At 41.4% G+C, this 22,864-nt stretch overlaps 1 protein-coding gene across 1 annotated transcript; it reads left to right on the plus strand.

Moving 5' to 3' along the window:
• The first annotated feature begins 93 nt into the window (after positions 1 to 93).
• Positions 94 to 10,554, plus strand: DPM1 (dolichyl-phosphate mannosyltransferase subunit 1, catalytic). The gene is made up of 9 exons (XM_074156909.1): positions 94 to 220; positions 1,093 to 1,192; positions 2,192 to 2,225; positions 3,777 to 3,853; positions 3,962 to 3,987; positions 4,983 to 5,078; positions 6,552 to 6,620; positions 6,914 to 7,028; positions 10,092 to 10,554. The coding sequence occupies exons 1-9, from the start codon at positions 114 to 116 to the stop codon at positions 10,194 to 10,196; spliced, it is 729 nt and encodes a 242-aa protein (XP_074013010.1). The 5' UTR covers positions 94 to 113; the 3' UTR covers positions 10,197 to 10,554.
• Positions 10,555 to 22,864: the final 12,310 nt, after the last annotated feature.

Below are 22,864 nucleotides of genomic sequence, written 5' to 3' on the forward strand. Positions count from 1 at the left end.
CCGCTTCCGTCCGGCTGCCCCCAGCGCTCGGCCACTTCCGGCCGCGCCTCCCGCCCTGATTGGCTGCGGCGCGTCCCCCCCCCCGCCGGTTCCGGCTGCGTAAGCGCGCCGACATGGCGGCCGGCAACGCTGACAAGTTTTCGGTGCTGCTGCCCACCTACAACGAGCGGGAGAACCTGCCCCTCGTCGTCTGGCTCCTGGCGCGCACCTTCCACCAGAGGTACCGGTCGCGGCGGGCCTTGGGGGTGCCGGGCCCCGGGGGAGGGGTTGCTGGGCTCTAGGGTCCCTCAGCGGGCTGGGGCTGAGGCTGAGCTCCGGCCCTCCGCCCGGGCTGGCTGCCGGCCGCCGCTCTGCGGGAGGGAGGGAGGGAGGGAGGGAGCCAACCAACCGGCAGCCCGTTGGTGAGAGGATGCCGCCTGCAGAGCCGCAGGGAAGGGTCGGTGGAGGGGCCGTGCTGGGGGCTGGCTCGGAGGGGCGAGGGGCGCCCAGCGCCAGGCGTTGGTGGAGCCGAGAAGCTCAGAAGAGCCGGGAAATGCAGTCCCTGAAATTTGCAAAACGGCGTCACGGCTGAGGAAGGCAATAACCATCTCCAGGCGGTGAGACGTCCAGCCGCTCTCACTAGTGCTGGAGGGCGCGCAGCCGGGTGTACCTAAGCCGTAGCGAAGAGCGTAGCTCTGCCCCGAGGTTAATTAGGGAAAGGAAATTACTCTAATCAGAGGTCTCGCCTGTGCTCTGATCCGTTCTGCAGCAGCCGCCGGGGAAAGCGGCGTTGCCAGGTGAACGCGGACGGGCGATTTCAGCTTGTCGTCTCTCACGATCCCGAGGCGAGAGCTGGGCGCTGCGGCGGCGCTGGGGTTTGTAGCGCTGGGGTGTGCCGGGAGCCACGGCAGCTTCGGGCCTGAGCCGGGGACACCGAGTGACGTTTTATCACCACAAGCATACTCTTACGGCTGTAAGAATAACTACGCGATGTATCTCTAACTGTCCGAAAACCCCTTTGTGTTCTGTTCTTCAGTTTGGTGCCTTTCAAAATGACGTAGGAAGTGAAATTGGGTTTTCCATTTGTTCATTTAAAAGCAATTCTCGTTTCAGTGGAAACAACTTTGAAATAATCATCATAGATGATGGAAGCCCGGATGGGACACAGGAAATTGCTAAACAGTTGGAAAAGATATATGGGTCAGATAAAATAGTGAGTTGTGTATTCTGTATTTTTTATTTTTATTGTTTTGGAAAGTACTTGAAGTCCTTAGAGAACTGGAACAGAGTCCCTGGGTTCTGCCCTTTCTTTACATCCTTAAACAAGTTATTCTAAGTTTTTGCACACCGCTTTAGAAAATCGTAAAATTCTGATAGTCATGAAGGTGCCTAGAGGCATTCTGAACTAATGTGGAGAAACATGAATTACTGTTTGCAAAATGTTTTCAATACTTTGTGCATTGCTGTGTGCTATTGAGTAATGAATAGTGGTTGTTAGTGGCCTTTGTGCATGCCTGAGGGAGAGATGAGGTTTGGATAAGCTTTAATTTCATTTTAAGTGACTGCAGGAATAGGGAAATTGGAAAGATGAAAGTGCGTCTGGCCTTGTGATTTATTTTTAATCTGTCTGGTTGCATTCTTCAATAATAGGATTAGGGTTTTTTTTTTTCCTTTTTACTATATTACTATATAACTGTCAATTGTATATGAGATAGTGTCATTTATTTAGTCTTTATGAGCCGTTAAAAGCCACTTTTTTTTTTTGCAATAAAAGCTTTATCATAGAACACTGTAAAAACCCAACGCTCAGTTTGACAGTGTTGTGCTGTTAGCAGTGTCAGACACTTTCCTAATCTATTACTGTGTAAGGTTTTAATAAGTATTTGTACCATTTGTAGAGATTACTTTAAGAAAAATATATAGGAAGTTATAGACTTTTTTTCCCCTTTTTTACTTTGATACTAAGTAAAGCTTACAAGAGGGTTGTTTTTAAATATGACTTGATCAAATATCTGTTTAATATAATGGTTTGCTTCTGATGTATTTTGACAGACAATTTTTTAATGTATTATCTAGATTTCTAAAAATGAAAAGTATGTTTTAAAATATTTTTATACCTTGAAAATAGCAAATATTAAGGTGTCACTAAAATTAATTAAAAACTGTACTCCAACTAATACATGTATTTATCTTGTTTTAATATATCCCACAGCTTCTAAGACCCAGACCAAGAAAGTTGGGCCTCGGTAAGTCCTTATTAACTCCAGTTAGTACTAAAAGAAAAAATTTAAAACAAATCTGCTGTATTCTTTGGTTGATTCTAGTGTATAGTTTCAGGAAAAATCACAGTAAAGCTCAGAAGCAGAAATATATGTTTTCATCAAGTTTTTTGTAAGTGAACAAGCTTAAAAACAACATGCTGCTTTAGAAAAAAGCAGATACCCGAGGAAATCATAAATGACATTAAAACTTGATAGTATGGAAACTATCCTAAACTAAAGTGGAGAGATTTCCATCTGTTAAGATTCATGTTATACCCTTATCCCTCTTCTCCTAACAGGAATGCACAAAATGAGAAATGATTTATTGTTAATCATTATCTGCCTTTCTTGCTAAATGTCTTGGAAACCCCAGCTTCCATGTGCTGGTATGTGTTGACGTGTCTTGTGTATGGAGCACTGCAGCTAACTAATTTCTCCAGTCCGCTGAACAAAAATAAAATTCTAATTTTGACACTGAATTGTCTATTTAAATCACCTTTCTATACTTTTTTTACATCTCGTTTAAGAAACTCAAAAGCCTACATATCTTTGTTTTCTGCCTTTTCATCCTTTGTCCGAACTTGATCAGTATTATGGGTTAAAACTGACTGAACTTCAGTTTTTCACTTACTATATCTACTAATCATGCACAGTACACAAATCTGTGACACTCCTACTGTGTAACTTTGCAAATGACATGGAAAAGAAAGGGAAGGCGGGTTGTTCATTAACCAGGAGTTTAGTTTGCTTTGAGAGTGCCTGCTAAGGACATCAGTTAAGAGTGTTTTGGTTTCAGTTTTATCTATTCTTTATGAAGTTAAAAGAAAGATTTAAGAGTAATTTGAATCAGCAAAGAGTATATGCCAGTTGTTAATCTCTGCTGTGCTGCTGCGCTATCCTTCAAAGCAGTGCTGTCTTTGAATGATACGGCTAGGATGACAAATTTGCATTGTTGAGGAAAACTGTTCCAGCTCTTGCCAGGATAGCTACACCAGTTCATATAGGATAAATGAAACACAACAAAATCTAAAGTAAGAAAAAAAAAAAAAAAACCTACCAAACACTATTCAGATAGATATTTGCATATAATCCATGGTGTCAAGGAGAACAATCCAAAATCTATATACTACTAATAGTAAATCCTGAGTCTAGAAAGCAAGGGATTTTTTTAACTTTCAGTGATTTTGTTGCTTGTGTCCTATTTCCAGTTTGCTATAGCTCGTAAGTGCCTATGGCTCTTCCGGAAATGTTATTTCAAATAGTGTCCCACTTATCAAGTCGTGTTTCTCTGCATTTCTAGTCCAGTGGGGTTTGCCAAGGTTTCTATGTATAAAATCTAGTGCTGAAATTGCAGGGAAAAGGAAAAGTAATTTTAACGTTTGACCACTGTGATATTTTTAAAAATAAATTTTAGGATGTTTTAGTTGATCCTTTTCTAGTATAACTTAGAGATTTTTAGAAAATAATTTAAGACTCTGGCTAGAAGATTGCATATGTTAAAATAGTGAGAGAAACTTTCTGTACTGTTTTCATCAGGCACTGCTTATATTCATGGAATGAAGCACGCCACTGGGAATTTCATTGTTATTATGGATGCTGACCTGTCTCACCATGTAAGTCTGTATTTTATGTACTGTGTTTTTAATGTTATAATTAAATTTTCATTTATTTTTTTTCTCCCACCCCTTTTTCTTTTCTGATCTGTTTTCCTTCCATTTCAGCCAAAATTTATTCCTGAGTTTATCAGGTAGGTGACTATTGCAGTATGAGAGAATGACTTCCGAGCACTTATTGTTTCTTTGTAATATTTGAAAGCTTTACATTCTTGTAGCGCTGTCTAGCTGTAGTAAGAAAATTGGCAAGGCAAGAATTCAAATAAAAGTGATTGGACCTCATGAGATTTGTCCCCAAAAATCCAGAAAAAGAATTAGTTCCTAATTAGAGCAAAAATCCCCAAGTTTAAAGTAACAGAGAGCATGTGTGGCAAAGTACTTTTCCTCTTGTAATGGTTGTTCAGCTTTGAAAAGTGTATATATGTATACATATATAAATGTTATCTTCTGATCATTTTATCATGTGTGCATATAGGGACATTGATTGGAGGGCCATGTCCTCAATTATTGGTGAAATACTTTTGTCTGCCTTTTACCTTCCTCTCCCTGTAACATTTCAGTTTGTGAGAAGTGGCCGACAGACGTTACATCGGAGGCTGAGGGCAGCAGCCTCTGTAATTTTCAACTTTCTTGAGAGGTAGTACTGGAGGCCTGATGTTTTAGATAAGGTTCTGCGTCAGTTCAGTCAGGCGTAGCGTGGACTAAGGATAGTTCCAGACTTTTTGTTTTTTCCCTCCTTTACTATGGGTTTGTGTAATTAAAATATTTAAATCTGCATTTTAAAATCATTCTGTCTGTTATACTAGAGAGAGGTTTTAAAAATGCATAAGTCGGTCTTAATAAATTATTTATGAAGTAGTCTATGAAATTCTGTGACATAGTTGGTAAAAGATAATCAGTCATAAGATTCCCTAAAATAGCTCTTTATAACAGCACAATTAACAGGTTTTTAAATGCATACTGTTGATAACCACCGTAACTGTTGCTTTCCTCTCTTCTATACTTATTTGTTCAAAGGTTTGTAAAATACAGATTGTGTACTAAAAGAGTGATTGTTCTTATTTTGAAATTTGTACTACCTTCATACAAATGTTCCTCCTGTTTTTCTGATAAAACCAATTGCTTATAGAAAGCAGAAAGAAGGCAATTTTGATATTGTATCTGGAACAAGATACAAAGGAAATGGAGGAGTATATGGCTGGGATTTGAAAAGAAAATTAATCAGGTTAGTATTTTTCTAGATATTTACACATAAACTCATTATTTAGAAATAATAATTCCAAGTACTCAACTCAGTCTGTGTGAGCTGAACTGAGTCTTTGGTCAATAGTACTGGGTACTGCAAAATTATATTAAATAATAGAAGCACGCGTTATTTGCCAGTTCTTTGGTTAAAACTCACCAAGAGAGTAAGTAGTAATATGACTGGGCTTGAGAGATGGGTTGGAACAGTGGACAAATCTGCATGGCATCAGCACAGTTTTTCAGCTTCGTCATCCAAAGGACGAGCTGAGATTATGACACTTTTGTCAAGTTTAAAAGACACATTTAGTTAGCTTTAATAGCTGTGATTGCCCTTTCCCTAAGCAGTAAATCACTTGCTGAACCCCTCTGTTGAAACGCTGATTTGTCATAAGTTAAGAATTCTCTGGCGTGATCAATGTCAATAAATCATTACTTAGACCTTACTGGAAGAGAGTTCCAGTGAACATCAGGGAGAGGTTTCACCCAAAAGCAAAGAGGAAAACTCTGTCAAGGTCATATATGGGTCTGGCATCTCAGGTTTATGGGGACTTACAGATTTTGAGGAGGTAATCAACAAGTTTCTGCATAGTCTTTCTCTCTTACACCTGATTTAAGAGAATAGGCATAAGTTAATGCTGATTTATATGTTACTGGAAAGCAGCAGAAGTTGTGTTACAAGTCTGATCTGGATTTGGTATCGCAGGGACAGTATTTGGATTTCTCCTGGTTTTTAATGGCTGGAATAAGTGCTTGTCTTTTTTGTGAATCTAAATAAAATATACACCCCAAAAAAGGAAGAGAGCTAAATGGATATTGCAGAGGAATCCTTTTACACCATCCTGGTCAAGGTGAAGGACTTGCACATCTTATCAGTGTGTGATACAGCCCTTGGCAAGATAGTCATGACTCACTTTTCAGTCTCACAATATTTTTCATCAGTGGAGCTTATCCTTATCATACTATGAAAGCAGTGTTAAGCCAAAACTGAACCTTGATTTTATTTTTTTTTTTAAATCCAAGTCTCACATTTGTCCAAGAAGCATTTTTATTGTGCGCTTACAGTGACTGTTAGAAGAAAAATGTTGTTTTGACTGTTGTCAAATTTATTTCTTTTGTATTGTATTAGTGTGTAATTGTACTGAAAGTTTTACCAAAAAGAACCGGATTGTAAATCTAATTTCTCAAAATCATTGTTTTCTCCTTGATGGATAAGTTCAATAATGTACTAATCATCATTTGAAAAACAAAATGTTGGGATTTGATTTCAAGATTCTGTGATTTATTAGTCAAATCTAGCAGTGAAAACATCTTAGAAATGTAATTTTTTTCATATTAAGCAATAAAAGGGTTCTTTTTTTTTTTTTGCTAGTAGGATGATATTTTCTAGAAATTCTGCTTGATCTCTCAGAACTGTATGCTGAGCAATTTTGACATTTTATGTTTTCTTTCACAGTCGTGGTGCCAATTTTATAACTCAGGTTTTGCTGAGACCAGGTGCATCAGACTTAACAGGGAGTTTCAGGTATGGGTTTGGTTTGTAATTCATAAAGTTTATTTGAAGTTAAGAAACTGCTGAACAAGAAACTGGATTAAGAACAGACCTTGTTTACGGGGGACTATGACATCTCTTTGGAAAGGGTGTAAGAAATAGTAGACGATTGCAAGAACTGTTGCTCCTATGACTTTTTTTAAAAGATTTTTAAAAATAGTAATGATATGAGTGAGTGATTACAGTTAAGATTCCTACGCACTGTCATGATTTTCAAAATTCACAAATTGTGCTTCAGGTTTTATTTTCTTTGTAATCATTTACAGGTTATACAGAAAAGAAGTCTTACAGAAACTAATGGAAAAATGTGTTTCTAAAGGATACGTTTTCCAGATGGAGATGATTGTTCGGGCTAGACAGTTAGGATATACTATTGGAGAGGTACAGTAAAAGTTTTGATAAGTGTATTATGCTTGCATTTAAATGTTGATAGAGATTATTAGGAGCATAGAAAATCATGTGCGCTTCCAAGAAGACACAAGATTTTCAAATCGATACAAAGAACTTGTATATGTAGAACTCGTGTTTTTCCAGCTTTTTCAGATGAGTACCAGATCTGAAATTCCAGTTATTTACTCCCCTGGCTGATACGCTTCTCAGATCTTTCCCTCTTCCTGTTGCCATTTCTTTAGCCACATGCAATTTTACAAGGTTCTTCAAACAAGGGAAAGAAGTCAAAATATACCATGAAGCTGCTCTGAGCCTTTTCTTTCCTCCTTCGTACTGTACAGGCATCTCTAGTTGGGTCTCTTCAAATCATTTTGTTTTCTCCAGCAACCTGATTCTATTTCAGATTTATTCTGTTCTGTCGTTTTTTGCCATGTTATTTTCCAACTTTCCAGCTATCACAACTTTCCACTTCTAAGCTGTCTACAATCATTGAAAAAGAACTCCAAACAATTGTTAGATCCTATATTTCCAGCAGTCTGATTGCTGCCTTTTATATTTCATTGAATTGCTCTTGCTGGTGTCTTTGAAGATGATTCACTGGAATTGTCTCTGCAGCCAAATCTTAGAACCAGTTCTTCATCATCATTTTCATGACTGAATTGTCAGAGAATACTGTTGCTGGTACTTCTCTCTCTAAATCTTGCGTATTGCATTTCTCTGTCAACATTGGGTAGAGTATTTCCACGCAATAAAGCAAGCTCTTTCCTCCCCCTTGGGAAGGGAACCAACCCATGGACCAACATCACTATCCTGGCTGTAGCTGGGGTTTGACCCTAATTTCTTCGGTCTTCACATCCAGCTGCATTCACACATTGCATTCTAATATTGCTGAATTAAATCCTCACCTGTCTATGCATCCAGATACTGAAACTTAGGGTGAGATGAGGTTTTGCTTACTAGACATTTTTAAAACAGTGAAATACGCTTCTCTGGCCTGAAGAAATGCAATTTTGCCTACACCTCTTCAGGCAGCTGCTGCTGCTGCAAAGACCCTTTTTCTGTCTATTATTTGATCTCACCACCCACGTATTTACATGCCTCTATGGTTGGATAGCATTAAATATAAGACATTTGTGCAGTCTTGTCCAGTTCGAAGCCTGACGACGGACAGACTTCACTGATGTCTCCCAGTAGTGCTGAGACATGGGCTCTGGTTTGTGATGGGTCAGCTAGGCCTTCCTCCACAGCTCATCTGTTACATGCTGAAGTAAACATCATCTTCCCTCCTCCTTTGGTTTCTCACATGTGGGAAGAGCTCTCTTAACATCTGAAAAGTTGCTTCGTTATTCGTTATCAGCCTTGTCTTTAAGATTTCCCTTGTGATCTCTGCAACAACTTGACAGTGTTCAGATTGCTGACTTACACCTGTAAATAAGACTATTGTATTTTTACTGTTCTGTGTATCATCTCTGTATTGCAATTTCTTGGGGCAGGACAATTTTCCATTGCGTTTTAAGTACATTAATACAGTATTTCCTGATCAATACTTAGGATCTTTATCTATTTCATAATTATCCAAATAGTAATACCAAGATTCCAGAAGAGGTGACAGTTGCATGTCTAATTCCTGGTTTATGGGTGCTGCGACAGGCAGAATAAGAGGTTTTATGCAGTTGTAAAATGTAGATTCAGTTGTAAGGGTAAAATATTTCTTAAGCAAAGTTGAAAATGAACATTGAGACCCGCCAGTCTAAAAGGAGCAAACGGATGATGAGATGAACTAACAAAAGCTATCCCTGAATAGTCTTGGATGCACCTCTTTTTCGTTCCATTAAGACTAATGATAGAACTTCTTATGCAAGAAAGGCAAGGTCTAGCAACAACACGGGTGGTTAATTCTTATACTGAAGGGAAAGACTGGATACCTTTTTATTAGATGAGATATTAACCATTCTTTCATCCCTGATCTGGGAACATCAGTTCTGACATCCTGCACTGCCAACATACTTGGTGATTTCTGTCCATGCCCCGTAGATGAGCTGTCTGGAGTTGCCAGGATGCTTACTGGGATCATCAAAGGGACCCTACTAAGAAAGCCAGGGTCATTGTTGAGTCTGTGTGCCTCTGTAGGTATCTTCCTTGCCATCTTCTTGCCCTGGGTTCTCTTCTGCTGTGGACTCATCTGCTAGAACTGTGAGAAATCCTCAGTCCTGGCACAGATGCAAGGGTGTGGTGACTTTTGCATTCCACTTGCCAGATGATTTCTGGTTAAACTGCCAGCAGAACGCTAAGCCAATTTTTTAATGACTTTTGCAAATGCAGTTCTTTATTTTAGCCCCTGAAGTATTTCAATTTTGCACATAAACATATATGGAAATTCTTGAATATTCTAATACAGTGTTGGCAGAATGTCCTGTCATATGTCAATTGTACGCGGTCTGAAATTACTGAAAAGCAGTACGTTCCTACCATTTTATGAGTAGCGAGTTGATCTGGACGGTATTATCGCTTAAGGAAAACAAAAGTGGTGTTTTAAATGCCCTTTAATCCTGTAAATAATCTATAAAATGGTTGAAGACAAAGACCGGGATTGCTTGTAAAATATGCACTAACTGCCATATTCGGATGTCATCTTCTAGCCAGTGGTGAGGTCAGAGAATGTTGTTTCACGGTGGCTGGAAATTTTTGTCTTCCTGAGGCATTGGCTCAAAGATATTGAATTTAAGTAAAAAGGAAAGTGGTGAAGGTTCATTTTAAGCCCCCAGGCTTTTAGTGCACTTAAGCTATTAAGTTTGTTCTTACTGGTGGATCATCCAGCCACTGAGTAATGTCTTTGGATCATCTTTAAAGGTGATAAACCAAATCATTTCACGCTCCCCAGCTATGGGGCATCATTAAAGCCACTGGTAAGAACTGACACAAAGTAAGATAATCTGGTGCTTGCCGCCTTCCCATGTCTAAACCTGCTGTAGTTCAAAAGCTATTCTTTTGTTTACAGCATATCTGATTATTTAGATTTTTGAACCTTAAAAATAGTTTTGCTTGTTTCAACAGGTTCCTATTTCATTTGTGGACCGTGTATATGGAGAATCTAAACTGGGAGGCAATGAAATAGTCTCCTTCTTAAAGGGACTCTTGACCTTGTTTGCTACAACATGATAGTTAATTCCTAAATTAACTTTTCTAGAAAATATGTTCTGACATCTCTGTGGTTTTTAATATATAATAGCAGAAGGTTGATAATTTGTGTGGTGCCCAGACGACCTGCTATAAACTAACAATTAAACGAACCACGAACAATAAACTAAATATATTGTATCCCAAAATGCTCCTTTCAAAATAAATGAACTGTATGTTAAACTAAAAACTAATAAAGACTAATGCTGTATTCTATTTTTGTAAAAATAATGAAGTCTTAATAAAGAACACAAAGCTAAATGATCTTTTGCATTTAGAAATTAATCACTATTCAGCAGGAGCTAAAGATGATTTCAAAATAAAGACAAGCAAGGACATAAAAAAATTTGTAGAATTTCTTATCTTTGTTCTTTGGTTTGCAGATAGTATTTTAAATATATACCAATTAGTTCCCTTTCTTAGCGCATACATACATACCTGTATCTTAAAGCAGATACATGGAACAGTTACTGCAGAACTGATGATAGCTTAGGTAGTTTAAGAGGAAATAACAGATGAGTACAGTGATTGGTTCTTTGTAAAATTGTTCCTGGACTGGAAAGAAGGAATATTCTTTGGATAAGAAAGAAAATTGTACGTATGGAATAACTTTCTATTCTGTGTGTTTGTCCAGAAAGAGATTATTCCCTTTTCCTATTTTCTTTAGAAACTAAACATTTTTAGAATCTGTTATACAGGAGTATGACATCTCACCCAACTTTTAGGGTGACAAAAGACCCAATTCACTTCACTGAGGACATTTGAGAAATTTTTCTTATGTCAAGTAACAATTTGATAATGTAAAATCTGTATTTATTCCAGATCCTGATGAACGAAATAGAGTAATACTGTTTTTTGTTTCACAGTTTGATATAGCCAGAACTCAGAAATTATGAAGCCTTTGCAGTCAAAAATGCACTTGAGGGGAGAAGGGAAGAAGTAATCAGAAGGATAAAATTATTCTGATAATGGATATATATATGTGTGTGTGTATATATATGGAAAATATATATTATATTTACATACATATGTAAATATAATATAATATGAAAAATATTTCCTCTTTTTTTTTTGGAGGCAGGGTAGTTCTGTGGATACCTGTATCCGAAAATTAATGGTAGGAGAGGAAAAGAAACAAATGTCTTAACAATTATACCTATTTGGCTTGTGTTTGTCTGCGTTCCTTTAGTACACTAGATACAGGTGTTAATATTAGAAAAAAATGAAGAAGTCTGTAGATAAGTGATAAATTAATATTTTACATAGTTATCACAGTGACAAAAAAAATAAATCTTTAAAACAAAAGCTTATTTTCTAGTGGACTGCTTTAGAGACATCCCTCTGTTCTTTAGTGAATTTGTACAGATTCTGATATTTTTCTTTTCTGACCATTCAGACAAATGTTTCATATTTAATTTGCTTTAAAATAATAAAAAATGTACCTGTAGGTTTTGAATCTACATGTAACCAGATTACAGTGACTTAACTGTACGTTTTGTGATACTTGCCTGTACTTTTCCAGAAAATTATATATAAATTTTATTTGGTGCAGGCTAATCAGATCTAATAGTATATACAGAAATAAATTTGTGGGTCTAAAGGGCCACTGAAATCTCCAGTGAATAGGTTTCATCTATTTATGTTTCATTTGGAGGTTTCATGGCTAAAAACAACATTTTAAGTTGAAAACAGGTACAAAGTTTTTAATGACCAAAAAGTGAGGTTTTAGATGTTTATTTAAATTTACATACTACTGAAAACCATTTGCTAAAATACAAATTCAGCCCCAACAAAATCATATTTTTCTCAGACTTTTATGTAACAATATATAGTTACAGTCACTGATACTAGTTATTCATGATCTAATTGCTGTGAATTAGGGTTTAGCTTTTAGAATGTGTACACCTACTTTTTAAGTATGAAAATTACCTGGTAAATTTCCTTCATTTATCTATTTGTGTTGAGAGGGAGGTGCTTTTACATAAAAATTAAGATTGTAATACATGGCATATTTTGTGTGCCCTGGTATGTGAAAGTTGGAAATGTGACTGGGCTAGATTCAGTTTTTAGATAAATAGGTAATATTTCCTATTATGCTTAAAGGTAATGGTATTTAAGTTATCAAGAAAGAAGTGTTATAAGGAAGCAAAAACAAGTGCTTCATGACACAATTAGACACTCTACGATAGTTTTTGAAACCTCAAAAACTTGACCTTTGCCAAGAAAAGGTCACAAGAGAAACTGATTTAACAGCCTGCTTCAGGCTGTTTGTAGGGAGCACCACTGAAAGGAATTAATACATGGATCCAGTGGAAAGAAGCAGAATTGAGAACATTCAGGCTTTCCCTGAAGTTAGTGGTATATATATACCACACACACACACACATATATATATATATATATATGCACACACACATATTTCACAATATATACCATGAAAACCATCTGGGTTTTTTTTCCTAGCAAAAAGACTATATTTCTTTAAAAAAATCCTGGACTTGGTGACTCTTGAATGTGCTTTCAAAAGTTGTCTTAAAGTAAGTTTTAAAACCCTGAACTTCAGAAGTGGTAGTTGTTGTTTGTGCATTTGACCCTTAGTGCACTTATAAAGGGGAGAATCATAAAATACTGTGCTGGTAATGTTGAGTTAGGAAAAAAACCAACAAACCGGAATCTTTGCCCAGAACCAGCCTAATTCACCGCTCCATCCTTTCCCACATCTCAGCCTGCAGTACTTCCTTTCCAGTTATTTTCTCCACTGAGGTCACTAAAACCATCTAGTTTTAAAGTTTTCCCTGTCTTTGGGCGCTTAGATCTGGCGCTGTAGACCCTCACCAGTACTTGAACAGCATTGTGTGCATAGGAAAACATTGCAAAAAACAGCTCTAAGATTGCATTCTATCCCTGACCTTTGCTGGGAGAGTTCATGAAAAATAAATACTGTAATACTCTAACCAGTGTTCAGAGCACGAATAGAGGCTCTTCTCTAACAAAGTTAGCGTCTTTTTAACAAATAATAACATGAAATAGCCATCGCATAGTGCTACTTAAACTTTTAACGGGAACTCTCAGTTACTTGAATTTGTTCTCGGGTTCTTTTAATGGAGCCTCTTTGTATTTGAAGACCACCTATGTAAATTCTTAACACAACCCCCCCCACATTTTAAAAGAATATATATTGTAGGGGAAGAATCATTTAAAACGTAAGAAGGAAGTTAGGCAGGAATGGCCGTACTATCTCTTACAGTGCTCAACAATGGATGCAGAATGAAAGCATGTAAGAAACACAGCTTATGTGATCTTTGCCCAAATACTCCACCAGTCAGCAACACAGGGTCTCCTGGAACCAGACGTCAAGAAGGTCTGGACATTTTAATGGTTCCTTGTGTTTTCTAAGGATTTGATTGCTTTTTGAAACCATTTAAAGTTTTGGCTTCTACAGCAATGAGTTCAACAATTTTAATGCATGTATTTTATGAAGTACTTTGTTTATTTAAAACTTAGATTGAGAACAGCCCTGAGGAGAAAGACTTGGAGCTATTGGTGGATGAAAAACTGCAATACGAGTGGGCAATGTGCTCTCGCAGCCCAGAAAGCCAACCCCGTCCTGGGCTGCATCAAAAGCTGTGTGGCCAGCAGGGCGAGAGAGGGGATTCTGCCCCTCTGCTCTGCTGTGGTGAGACCCCACCTGCAGTGCTGCCTCCAGCTCTGGGACTCCTTGGAAAGAAAGACATGGACCTGCTCAAGCAGGTCCAGAGGAGGACCACGAAGATGATCAAAGGGCTGGAGCACCTCTGCTGTGAGGACAGGCCGAGAGAGTTGAGGTTGTTCAGCCTGGTGAAAAGAAGGCTCCAGGGAGATCTTATAGCCCCTTCCAGTACCTAAAGGGACTACAGGAAAGATGGGGAGGGACTCATTACGAGGGAGTGTAGTGATAGGACAAGGGGTAACGGTTTTAAACTGAAAGAGGGGAGATTTAGATTAGGTAGTAGGTTGCCCCTTCAACAAGTAGAAGTTCCCTGGAAGTGTTCAAGGCCAGGCTGGATGGGGCTTTGAATAACCTGATCTAGTGGAAGGTGTCCCTGTCTGGCAGGGGAGTTGGAATCATATCTTTAAGGTCCCTTCCAGCACAAACTATGATTCTAGTATTCTATGTTCCCTGTTTCTTGTTTCCCATTTGCCTTCTCGATCGAAAGCACCCTCAGCAAATTTGCAGACGACACCAAGCTGGGTGGGAGTGTTGATCTGCTGGAGGGTAGAGAGGCTTTGCAGAGGGATCTAGACAGGCTGGATCGATGGGCTGAGACCAACGGGATGAGGTTCAATAAGGCCAAGTGCCGGGTCCTGCACTTGGGTCACAGCAACCCCAGGCAGCGCTACAGGCTTGGGGAAGAATGGCTGGAGAGCTGCCTGGCAGAAAAGGACCTGGGGGTGTTGGTCGACAGCAGGCTGAACATGAGCCAGCAGTGTGCCCAGGTGGCCAAAAAGGCCAACAGCATCCTGGCCTGTATCAAGAACAGTGTAGTGAGTAGGACCCGAGAGGTGATCGTCCCCCTGTACTCGGCACTGGTGAGACCCCACCTCGAGTACTGCGTCCAGTTTTGGGCCCCCTACCACAGGAAAGACATTGAGGTGCTGGAGCAGGTCCAGAGAAGGGCAACGAAGCTGGTGAGGGGTCTGGAGCACAAGTCATACGAAGAGAGGCTGAGGGAGCTGGGGCTGTTCAGCCTGGGGAAGAGGAGGCTGAGGGGAGACCTTATTGCTCTCTACAAGTACCTGAAAGGAGGCTGTAGAGAGGCGGGGGTCGGTCTCTTCTCCCAAGTTACAGATGATAGGACAAGAGGCAATGGCCTCAAGTTACGCCAGGGGAAGTTCAGGTTAGATATTAGGAAATATTTCTTTACTGAAAGGGTTGTCAGGCATTGGAATGGGCTGCCCAGGGAGGTGGTTGAGGCACCATCCCTGGAGGTATTCAAGAGAGGAGTTGACATAGTGCTTGGGAATATGGATTAGTGTTGGGTGGTGTGGTGGTGTGTGTGTGGGTTGCGTGTGTGGTGGTTTTGTTTTTGGTTTTTTGTGTTGTGGTTTTTTTTTTTTTTTTTTTTTTCATTGGTTGGACTAGATGATCTTAAAAGGTCCCTTCCAACCTCTGTGATTCTGTGATTCTGTGATTCTCCTATTATTTTATAGACCCTGCTCATCCCCCAATCCTACTCAGTCTTGTCTTTTCCTCAGCCAAGAAACCACACCACACATGGCTATTCTCAAAATGTTAGCAGCATAGTATAGTAGAAAAACAGTTCTACTATAATCTTTAGAGATCAGGCCCCTAGAACTCCATACAATGTCTTAAATATTCATGTGCTAGGGATTTATATAGTGGCATTTTAATTTTCAGTTCTTTCTTAATACCATTGCAATACTCTACGTGCCTCGTTTTGGCCACCACAAAACACTCACTTGACATTTACAGAGAATTTTTCATTTTATGTCCTTGGTTTTACAGTTCCACATAAATCAGCTTTTCTTAATTACATCCATATTCATTTCCTATGAAGGCACAAATACCCTGCAAATGTACTTTATTATACTTTCTTAGGAATCTGTGTCTGCAAGCACTCAATCATTTGGCACGAACGGGAGTTTTAATTCCTTCCTGGCTTAAGTTGGTATATATCATGGATATACTTGGTTGGCCATGCTTAATGAAGAGGGAGAAAAAAGTAACTCACATTTTGCACCAGTGATACTCACTTTCCCTGAAGGGGAAACTGGTTCCCTCCACTGGCAGACAGGCAGGGCTCTGGGAAGATCCCGTGTTCTGTTATTGTGGGCTAGAGATTGAATGTGATGTATGAAAACTCCTACACAGCAGGCTCAGTTGTTCAAATCCCCAACAGCCAAAGCATGTGCTAAACTTCAAGCAGGCAGTCCCAACAAGAGTTGAAGTTGAAGAATGGGTTGTGGAGAGTTATGCATGGCATATCATTAGGATTATCTTTGATCTAAGTTTGGTGCTTGCACTCTGATTTGAGAGTAGTTCTGAATGCACGTCCCCAGCCAGAGCTCTGCTGAGGGACTTAAGCAGCCCTGTATTAGCGTGGCATTTTCTATCAGGCGATCTGGAGCCCCAGCGGGGAGATGAAACACGTAATTGGGGGCTACTAAAGTTGATACCACCTCTTGTCCAAGGACTTAGCACCTGCTCAGCTAAATACATGGCAGCTGTGGTCTCCCCATGCCCCTGACACCCTCACTAGCCCTGCCTCAGGGATACGCAGTATGGGTTCATACCCTGAGGTGTGGGTTTTGTCACTCCTTGTCATATGAAGATTTAGGTATGTAATTCATAAGATTAAGCAGTTTAATCCCTCTAACCCAGACCATTATGATTCTGAAGCTGAATCTGATGATTCTGAAGACAACCGCTTCAGACAACTAAGGCCTGGTTAACATATCCAACCAAACGTGAAACCAGTATCAAAATTAAATCCCTAGTTTATCTGGTTTGGGTCTTGTAGGTGAGAATTTGTCTGATCTGAGGATGGAGGGAGTTGGCTCCAGTTCCAGTTTGTTTGGTTGTTTTTTTTAAATCTGAGGCTTTAACCTGAACCTGCAATAAAGATGTACCTAGTTGCCAATATAAGCACTATAATAAAACATATTTTCCAGTGGACTGTGTAGAAAGCCAACTGCAAGGTTGCACAACCTTCTGCATATCAACAGTAAAAAATAATGATGACTAATCAATAATATTTATTTAAGGGTCTATCCAGATTCCAAGTATAAGCATGGATTGAAGTCTTGGCACAAATGAATGAAAAGACAGATTGCCTACTGAGTTCAATACATTGATGACTTCAGCAACAGATTTTCAATGGTTAGCATTCCAGGGTTTTGTCCAGAGACAAAATGAAACGTTAAGATCAGTATGAACAGAATATACGCAGTCAAGAGGATTCCTTATCAAACTTTGTCATTGTTTTACAACATATTGCCTCCAAAGTGCCATGTTGTAGAAGACACGAATAAAGAAGGTAATGACAGAACTTCTGTAAAGCACAGGAACTTTTTGAGCATCATTTCCTTCTCGGTTCCTGCCACATTTTACCTTCTTTCTTCAAGCATGGTGGCCATTTATGACTTCTTATAGATTGTGATTGTTACTGCTCAGGGAAAATATATTGGGTCTGGAGAGAAGGACACTGAATCGCGAGTTTTAATACAAAATTAGATCTGAAAACTCAGCCCTTGAGAGAGGGATTTCAACAAAGCAGCAGTGGGCAAAGATAATAACATGGAACGTTATCCCTGCAAGGGTAATTGCACTGACTGTTCAACAGAAATTGGTACGATGGTGCATCATAATAAAAAAACCCAAAACAACCTTGTGTTTGGCTCACAAACATCTCCCACTCCCAGGAGGTGAACTCAGACAAAACCACAGTGGAGAACTTGATGTTTCATGGGAAGCTCCTAAAATGCTGTGCTCTCAGGAAGGGGAAAATCTGAGCACTAAACAATACTTCTACTTCTGTTCCAGAACAGGAAAGATCTTGACTGAGCTCCTCCAGTCACTGCTCGAGAATGCTTTGGGGATTTCTGTCCCACTACTTCTGTGCAACTACTGGGGGGATACCCAAGAAGAAAATAACCAGATTTACTTACTGGATGGTGAATGTCATGTCATGACAGCAACATGTTTGGAGAGTGCTCGTTTCTAGTCCAGTTTTCATTCTGCTTGCTCTTGCAAAGGCAGCATGTGGCAGTACTTTTGATGGGTGGATCCTGTCAAAATAATTATATTACTTATTGCAGTGCAGGGGCAGTAAAAAAGACAAACTGCTTCAAAGTGATAAATTATTGAAATACTGAAGTTAGGTGATTTTTCAATTTTAACGAATGTCTTTAATTAAGTGAATTCTATATGAATGCAGTGTTTCGGAAAGCATTGACAACATCTAAGACATCAATCCTATATCCACAGAAAGAATGTAGTCTGTCACGGCAGTAGAGCATCACCTCCAAAGGACATGATACTGGACTGACCAGCTTCCAAGTGAAACGTCAGTGTTGCTTACGACAGATAAATTTCTTGTTGGTCTGACTAAGGGATAAACCTTTCCTTTCAAGTTACCCCAGCCAACTAAGTAAACCTCTCTTAAGAAGCTCTGATCACAGACCTGCTTAATACGAGTCTCTTCTTTAAAAAAAAGGAGAAAAGGACAGTTCTTCCCTACTTTCATCTTGATACAGACTAAATTTGATTCCTTCCTGGGGACTTGTATTTATTATATAATTAATTATGTTAGGTGGTTAAAGCCATCCATAGTTTTCTTAAGTATTTAGCATTTGAATAAACCCAAACATAGTACTGCTGCTAAAGTAGTACAATTATGAATATGGGCACAATTTTGACCTGAATCAGTAGCACAACACATGTTCAATTATACCTATTCAATTTGGGAATGCTAATTGTCTCCCCTCTGGTGTTAAGTGTTTAGTCTCTTACAATGCTATGAAGTTACTGATTTTTCTAGTGGCCATGCTCTATTGTGAGAAACAATACCCACTTCTGTAATATAAAAAGTATATCAAGACTATTATCATCAACTTTTGTTTCATTTCATTTGCCTCGCTCTGTACACACAGGAGAAAAGCGGGCTCAAGGCTCCTTTTCTCCTTCTCCACTGCCTGAATTTTACCTTTAAAATCAATCTTTTCATAAAAATGTTGTTTTATTCTCATCTTCTTTTCTAACTCACTCTTGACAACTGTCGTAACGTGCAAACCATCACAAAAACTCTCACTGACTAAATGAGAAGCAGATCTTGCACATCACTTGAGAACTGCTTTCTGCACACACCATCTCACCCATCCCTCCGGATTTTTCAGCCCTGTCATTGCAGACTTTACCCCAGAGCAGGCAATGGCTCACATTTGCTCCCACTTCTGCTGCTGAATTAACTTTCTCTCCTGTTTTTCTCTCCCATGCCTTAAAACAATTTGCCTGCATCACCTGTGTTGTGCACCGAGCAGATATATCTGCATCCCGACGCTCTTCTTTCTATCCATATCTAATTTAATTCTCTCTCACACCAATTTCCAGTTTCTGAACTCTTCACAAATTGTTTTCCATGCCCTTTTTGGCCCTAATTCTGGACTGGGTACCACCATCATGGCTGGAAATGCTGTTTCCAGCTGGAAATTATTATTGTTGATATTGAGGAATTGGTTAGAGGACTCTGTCTTCAGCTGCTCTGGCTGCCAGCCTGCCCTGGAGGCTTCTTCTGAGAAGTATCAAGAAACTACAGCGAGATACAAAATTGTTGTGATACTTGTACTCACACCCAGAATGAGGGACAAAAGCCTGTTCAGTTCTCCTGCCTGGATCCCAACTATTTCTGCTTGTGCTACTGTATCCTGTGCACATATCTTCACGTTGTGTTCCTTCAAGTATCAAATATAATTTCTATTTCCAGTTGCATTATCATGTTCCATTAAACTCAGTTCCTCTAACCTTCAGACACTTCTTACTATGCTTTCCCAATTGAACCCTTAGATTAGAAGGTCTATGCGTCAGGGATTTGTTTTTCTGGTGGTGGTGTATTTTTACACTTTTTTTTGTGTGTGTGTGTTGGTTTTGTATTTTCTTAGAAATTTCTTTTCTAGGTGTAAGAAATCCATGGTAGAGCCTAAAGTATGGTGGTGACCGATGCAGTGAGTTAAATGGGACAATCTTCTCCAACCGTGCCCATCTGCCAGGCATAACCCAAGAATGTCTTTCAGCCCCACATCTAAATCAGTGCTTGCCAACTTCCATCTCTCTTTTCTGTTACTGCAATTCATTTTCTGTTAAGTCTTCTTCTATATACAACCAAAAGCATCACATGGATGTACAGCTCTCAGTAGGTCAGGCAACTGCAGGGCTTCTCATCCTTCACTCCAAACCTTTTAGAATTGTTTATCGTTGTGGTTGTTGTCACGGAATCACAGAATGATATGGGGTTGGAAGGGACCTCTGGAGATCATCTAGTCCAACCCCCTGCCAAAGCAGGTCCACCCAGAACAGGTTGCACAGGGACGTGTCTAGGCGGGTTTTGAATGTCTCCAGAGAAGGAGACTCCACCACCTCTCCGGGCAGCCTGTTCCAGGGCTCTGCCACCCTCAAAGTAAAGAAGTTCCTCCTCATGTTTAGATGAAACTTCTTATGTTCGAGTTTGTGCCCATTTCCTCTTGTCTTCTTTCAGAAAGAAGGAAAAGATGTAACAAAACTCTATTAAATGTGCTGCAAACGTTTCTCCCCTTCTTCTAAAATTTTCATTAATTTTAAGAAGAAAACAGAAGTCTGACCAGTAAGAGACAAGTTAGGTAAGTAAAACTAAAATGCTCCACTAATAAGCAATGGCTAAAAAGTGGTCACTGCTAAAGCATAAATTAAAAAATCTTGAGAAAGGAAAGTCCTAAAGTTTGTTTGGGGTGGATAGCAACCAAACTGGCTTAAGCGGCCATGAAGTTAGTTGATGGCTTCTGAACACCGCACCGGCTTAGCAGTGCTCCAGAAATGTTTTCCAACACACTTTCTTAATTGCGCCATCAAAGAAAAAACATCTACTCTTGGAAGGCAAACTGAAGTTATTATAGAAAAACCAAATGAGCTTTCTTTGCTTTCCTTAGATGAGACATTTCACGTATGTACATCACAGAGAAACTCCTAAGTACCTCAGTTCTAGAAACCCTTGTAATGCTAAAGCACAAGCTTTGTTTTTTCAGGTAAGTTTTGTGTATTTCCATTCTGTTGTATGATAAAGACTCTTTCCGTGACTCACTGATTCTTATGACCGCTAACGTGAAGACGCCATGAAAGTACCTGGTGAAACAAAGGTGTGATTTGCAGATGGTGACAAACAGCCTACTTCTAAGTTCTGCCAAGCTAGAAAGCCTCAAAGCAAGCTAACAAATACAATAACATGCCACTAAATTCTTCATAAAAGCTGTTTATGTGGATTGTGATAAAGGCAGCAGTGCACACGTTCTCGGGGTATCAGTCACTTGAAAATGTAGAAGATCCTTGAGTTTCATGAAGTCTAAGTAATTTATGACAACTTTTCTAGGCTTTTATACCGGATTCGAAAACACAGACTTTCCTCTCTAGTGTTGTGAGGCTTAGCTGTAACGCGTGTCACTCGGAGCCAGAAAGGTTTTGAATGCGGAGGATGGGAGGAATTATGCTTTGCTTCATCCTTCAAGTGTTTGTGTGGTTTTGCAGGAACAAAAGCCATCGTTCCCTTTCACTCGCAGAATTCTTTTTATACCGTGCTACCGAATGGGGCCTCGTTTGCTGAAGAGATCTTGAGCCATCTTTGTCTCAGAACGGCACGTGGCGTCCCGTCACGATGCAGATGTCACTGCTCCGACCGGCGCCTGCGGGGTCCATTGTCCCTCTGGGCGGGCGCGTGGGCGCGAAGCTCACCCGACACCTGACACACGCCCACCTTTGGGCGCTTGCCGTCAGTAAATTAAGCCAAAATACGACAAATTCAGGTATCGGCGTGCAGCGGCGTGTAAATCGGACACATCCTCTGTCTCCTCACCACATTTCCTGACTAACATCGTTAGAGTAACGACGGATTTCGCAGCGCCTGACCCTAATGGCGCACCCACAACCGCCATCACCTCACTCGAAGCCTCCCTCCCTCGGCTTACCCCGGCTCCGGGACCCGCCGAGGGGGGGGGGGGGCGGAGGCTCCGGAAGGGGCCACCGGGGCCCGGCCCGCTCCCCGCCTGCGGCCGAGCCGGGGGCGAGGCTGCCCCGTCCCCTCAGGCCCCGCCGCCGCTGCGCTGTCCATGGTGTGAGGCGCGGCGGGGGCTCCGTCGCGGACCGCGCTCCCCGGGGCGGCCCCGCCCCGCCCCCGGGGGAACCGGCGGCGGCGGCGCGCGGAGAGGAGCGGGACGGGGCGGGACGGGGCGGGGGCGCCGCCGGGGCCGCCGCGGCACCAGCCCGACCGTGTGCCGCCGGCCGCGCGGTCACGTGCGCGCGCCGCCGTCACGTGGGGGGCGAGGGGGGGGGAAAAGCGCCGCCGCTCGCCGTGCGCCCGCCCCCGCCCCGGCGGCGGAGGCCCCTCAGGACAGGATGTAGTCCCGGCTGGGGGTGGCGGAGGGATAACCGGGCGGCGTCAGCTGCCTCTTCGGACCCAGCCGCAGGGCGCGGCGCCTCCTAGCGGGGCCGGGGTAGATCCCGCCGCCGGCGGCGGCTCCCTCCGTCTCTCTCGCGAGAGCCCCCCCGCTCGGCGGGGTTGTGTAACCCGCCGCCCCGCCGCCGGTGGTGGTGGTGGTGGTGTCTCGCCCGCGGGGAGGAATGGGGGCCAGGCCGGCGGGAAGCCACGGGGGCTCGGGCCCCCTCCCCCCCGGGGCGCGGCCCCCTCCCCTCCCGCCGGACAATGAGTCCCGTATGCTAATGAGAGTCTCGCGTCACTTCCGCTCTTTCTCGGCCGCCATCTTGGCCAGGGCAGGTTCTGGGCAGGAGGGACCCGGCTGTATTGTCTGCAGGGCGCCCAGGGAGCCCCCCCCCCCCCCCCCGCCCCGCAGCCCCACACCCCCCGCCCCGGGGACCGAGCCCAGTGAAGCCGCCGCTGCCGCCGTCGCCCCCG

This window comes from Numenius arquata, chromosome 12 (assembly GCF_964106895.1).
Source record: "Numenius arquata chromosome 12, bNumArq3.hap1.1, whole genome shotgun sequence".
Lineage (NCBI taxonomy): Eukaryota > Metazoa > Chordata > Aves > Charadriiformes > Scolopacidae > Numenius > Numenius arquata.

Coding starts and splice junctions, on each gene's coding strand:
- DPM1 (XM_074156909.1), top strand. CDS start 114: ATGGCGGCCGGCAACGCTGACAAGTTTTCGGTGCTGCTGCCCACCTAC. Junction 221..1,092: donor GCGCGCACCTTCCACCAGAG/GTACCGGTCGCG, acceptor TTCTCGTTTCAG/TGGAAACAACTTTGAAATAA. Junction 6,621..6,913: donor GACTTAACAGGGAGTTTCAG/GTATGGGTTTGG, acceptor AATCATTTACAG/GTTATACAGAAAAGAAGTCT.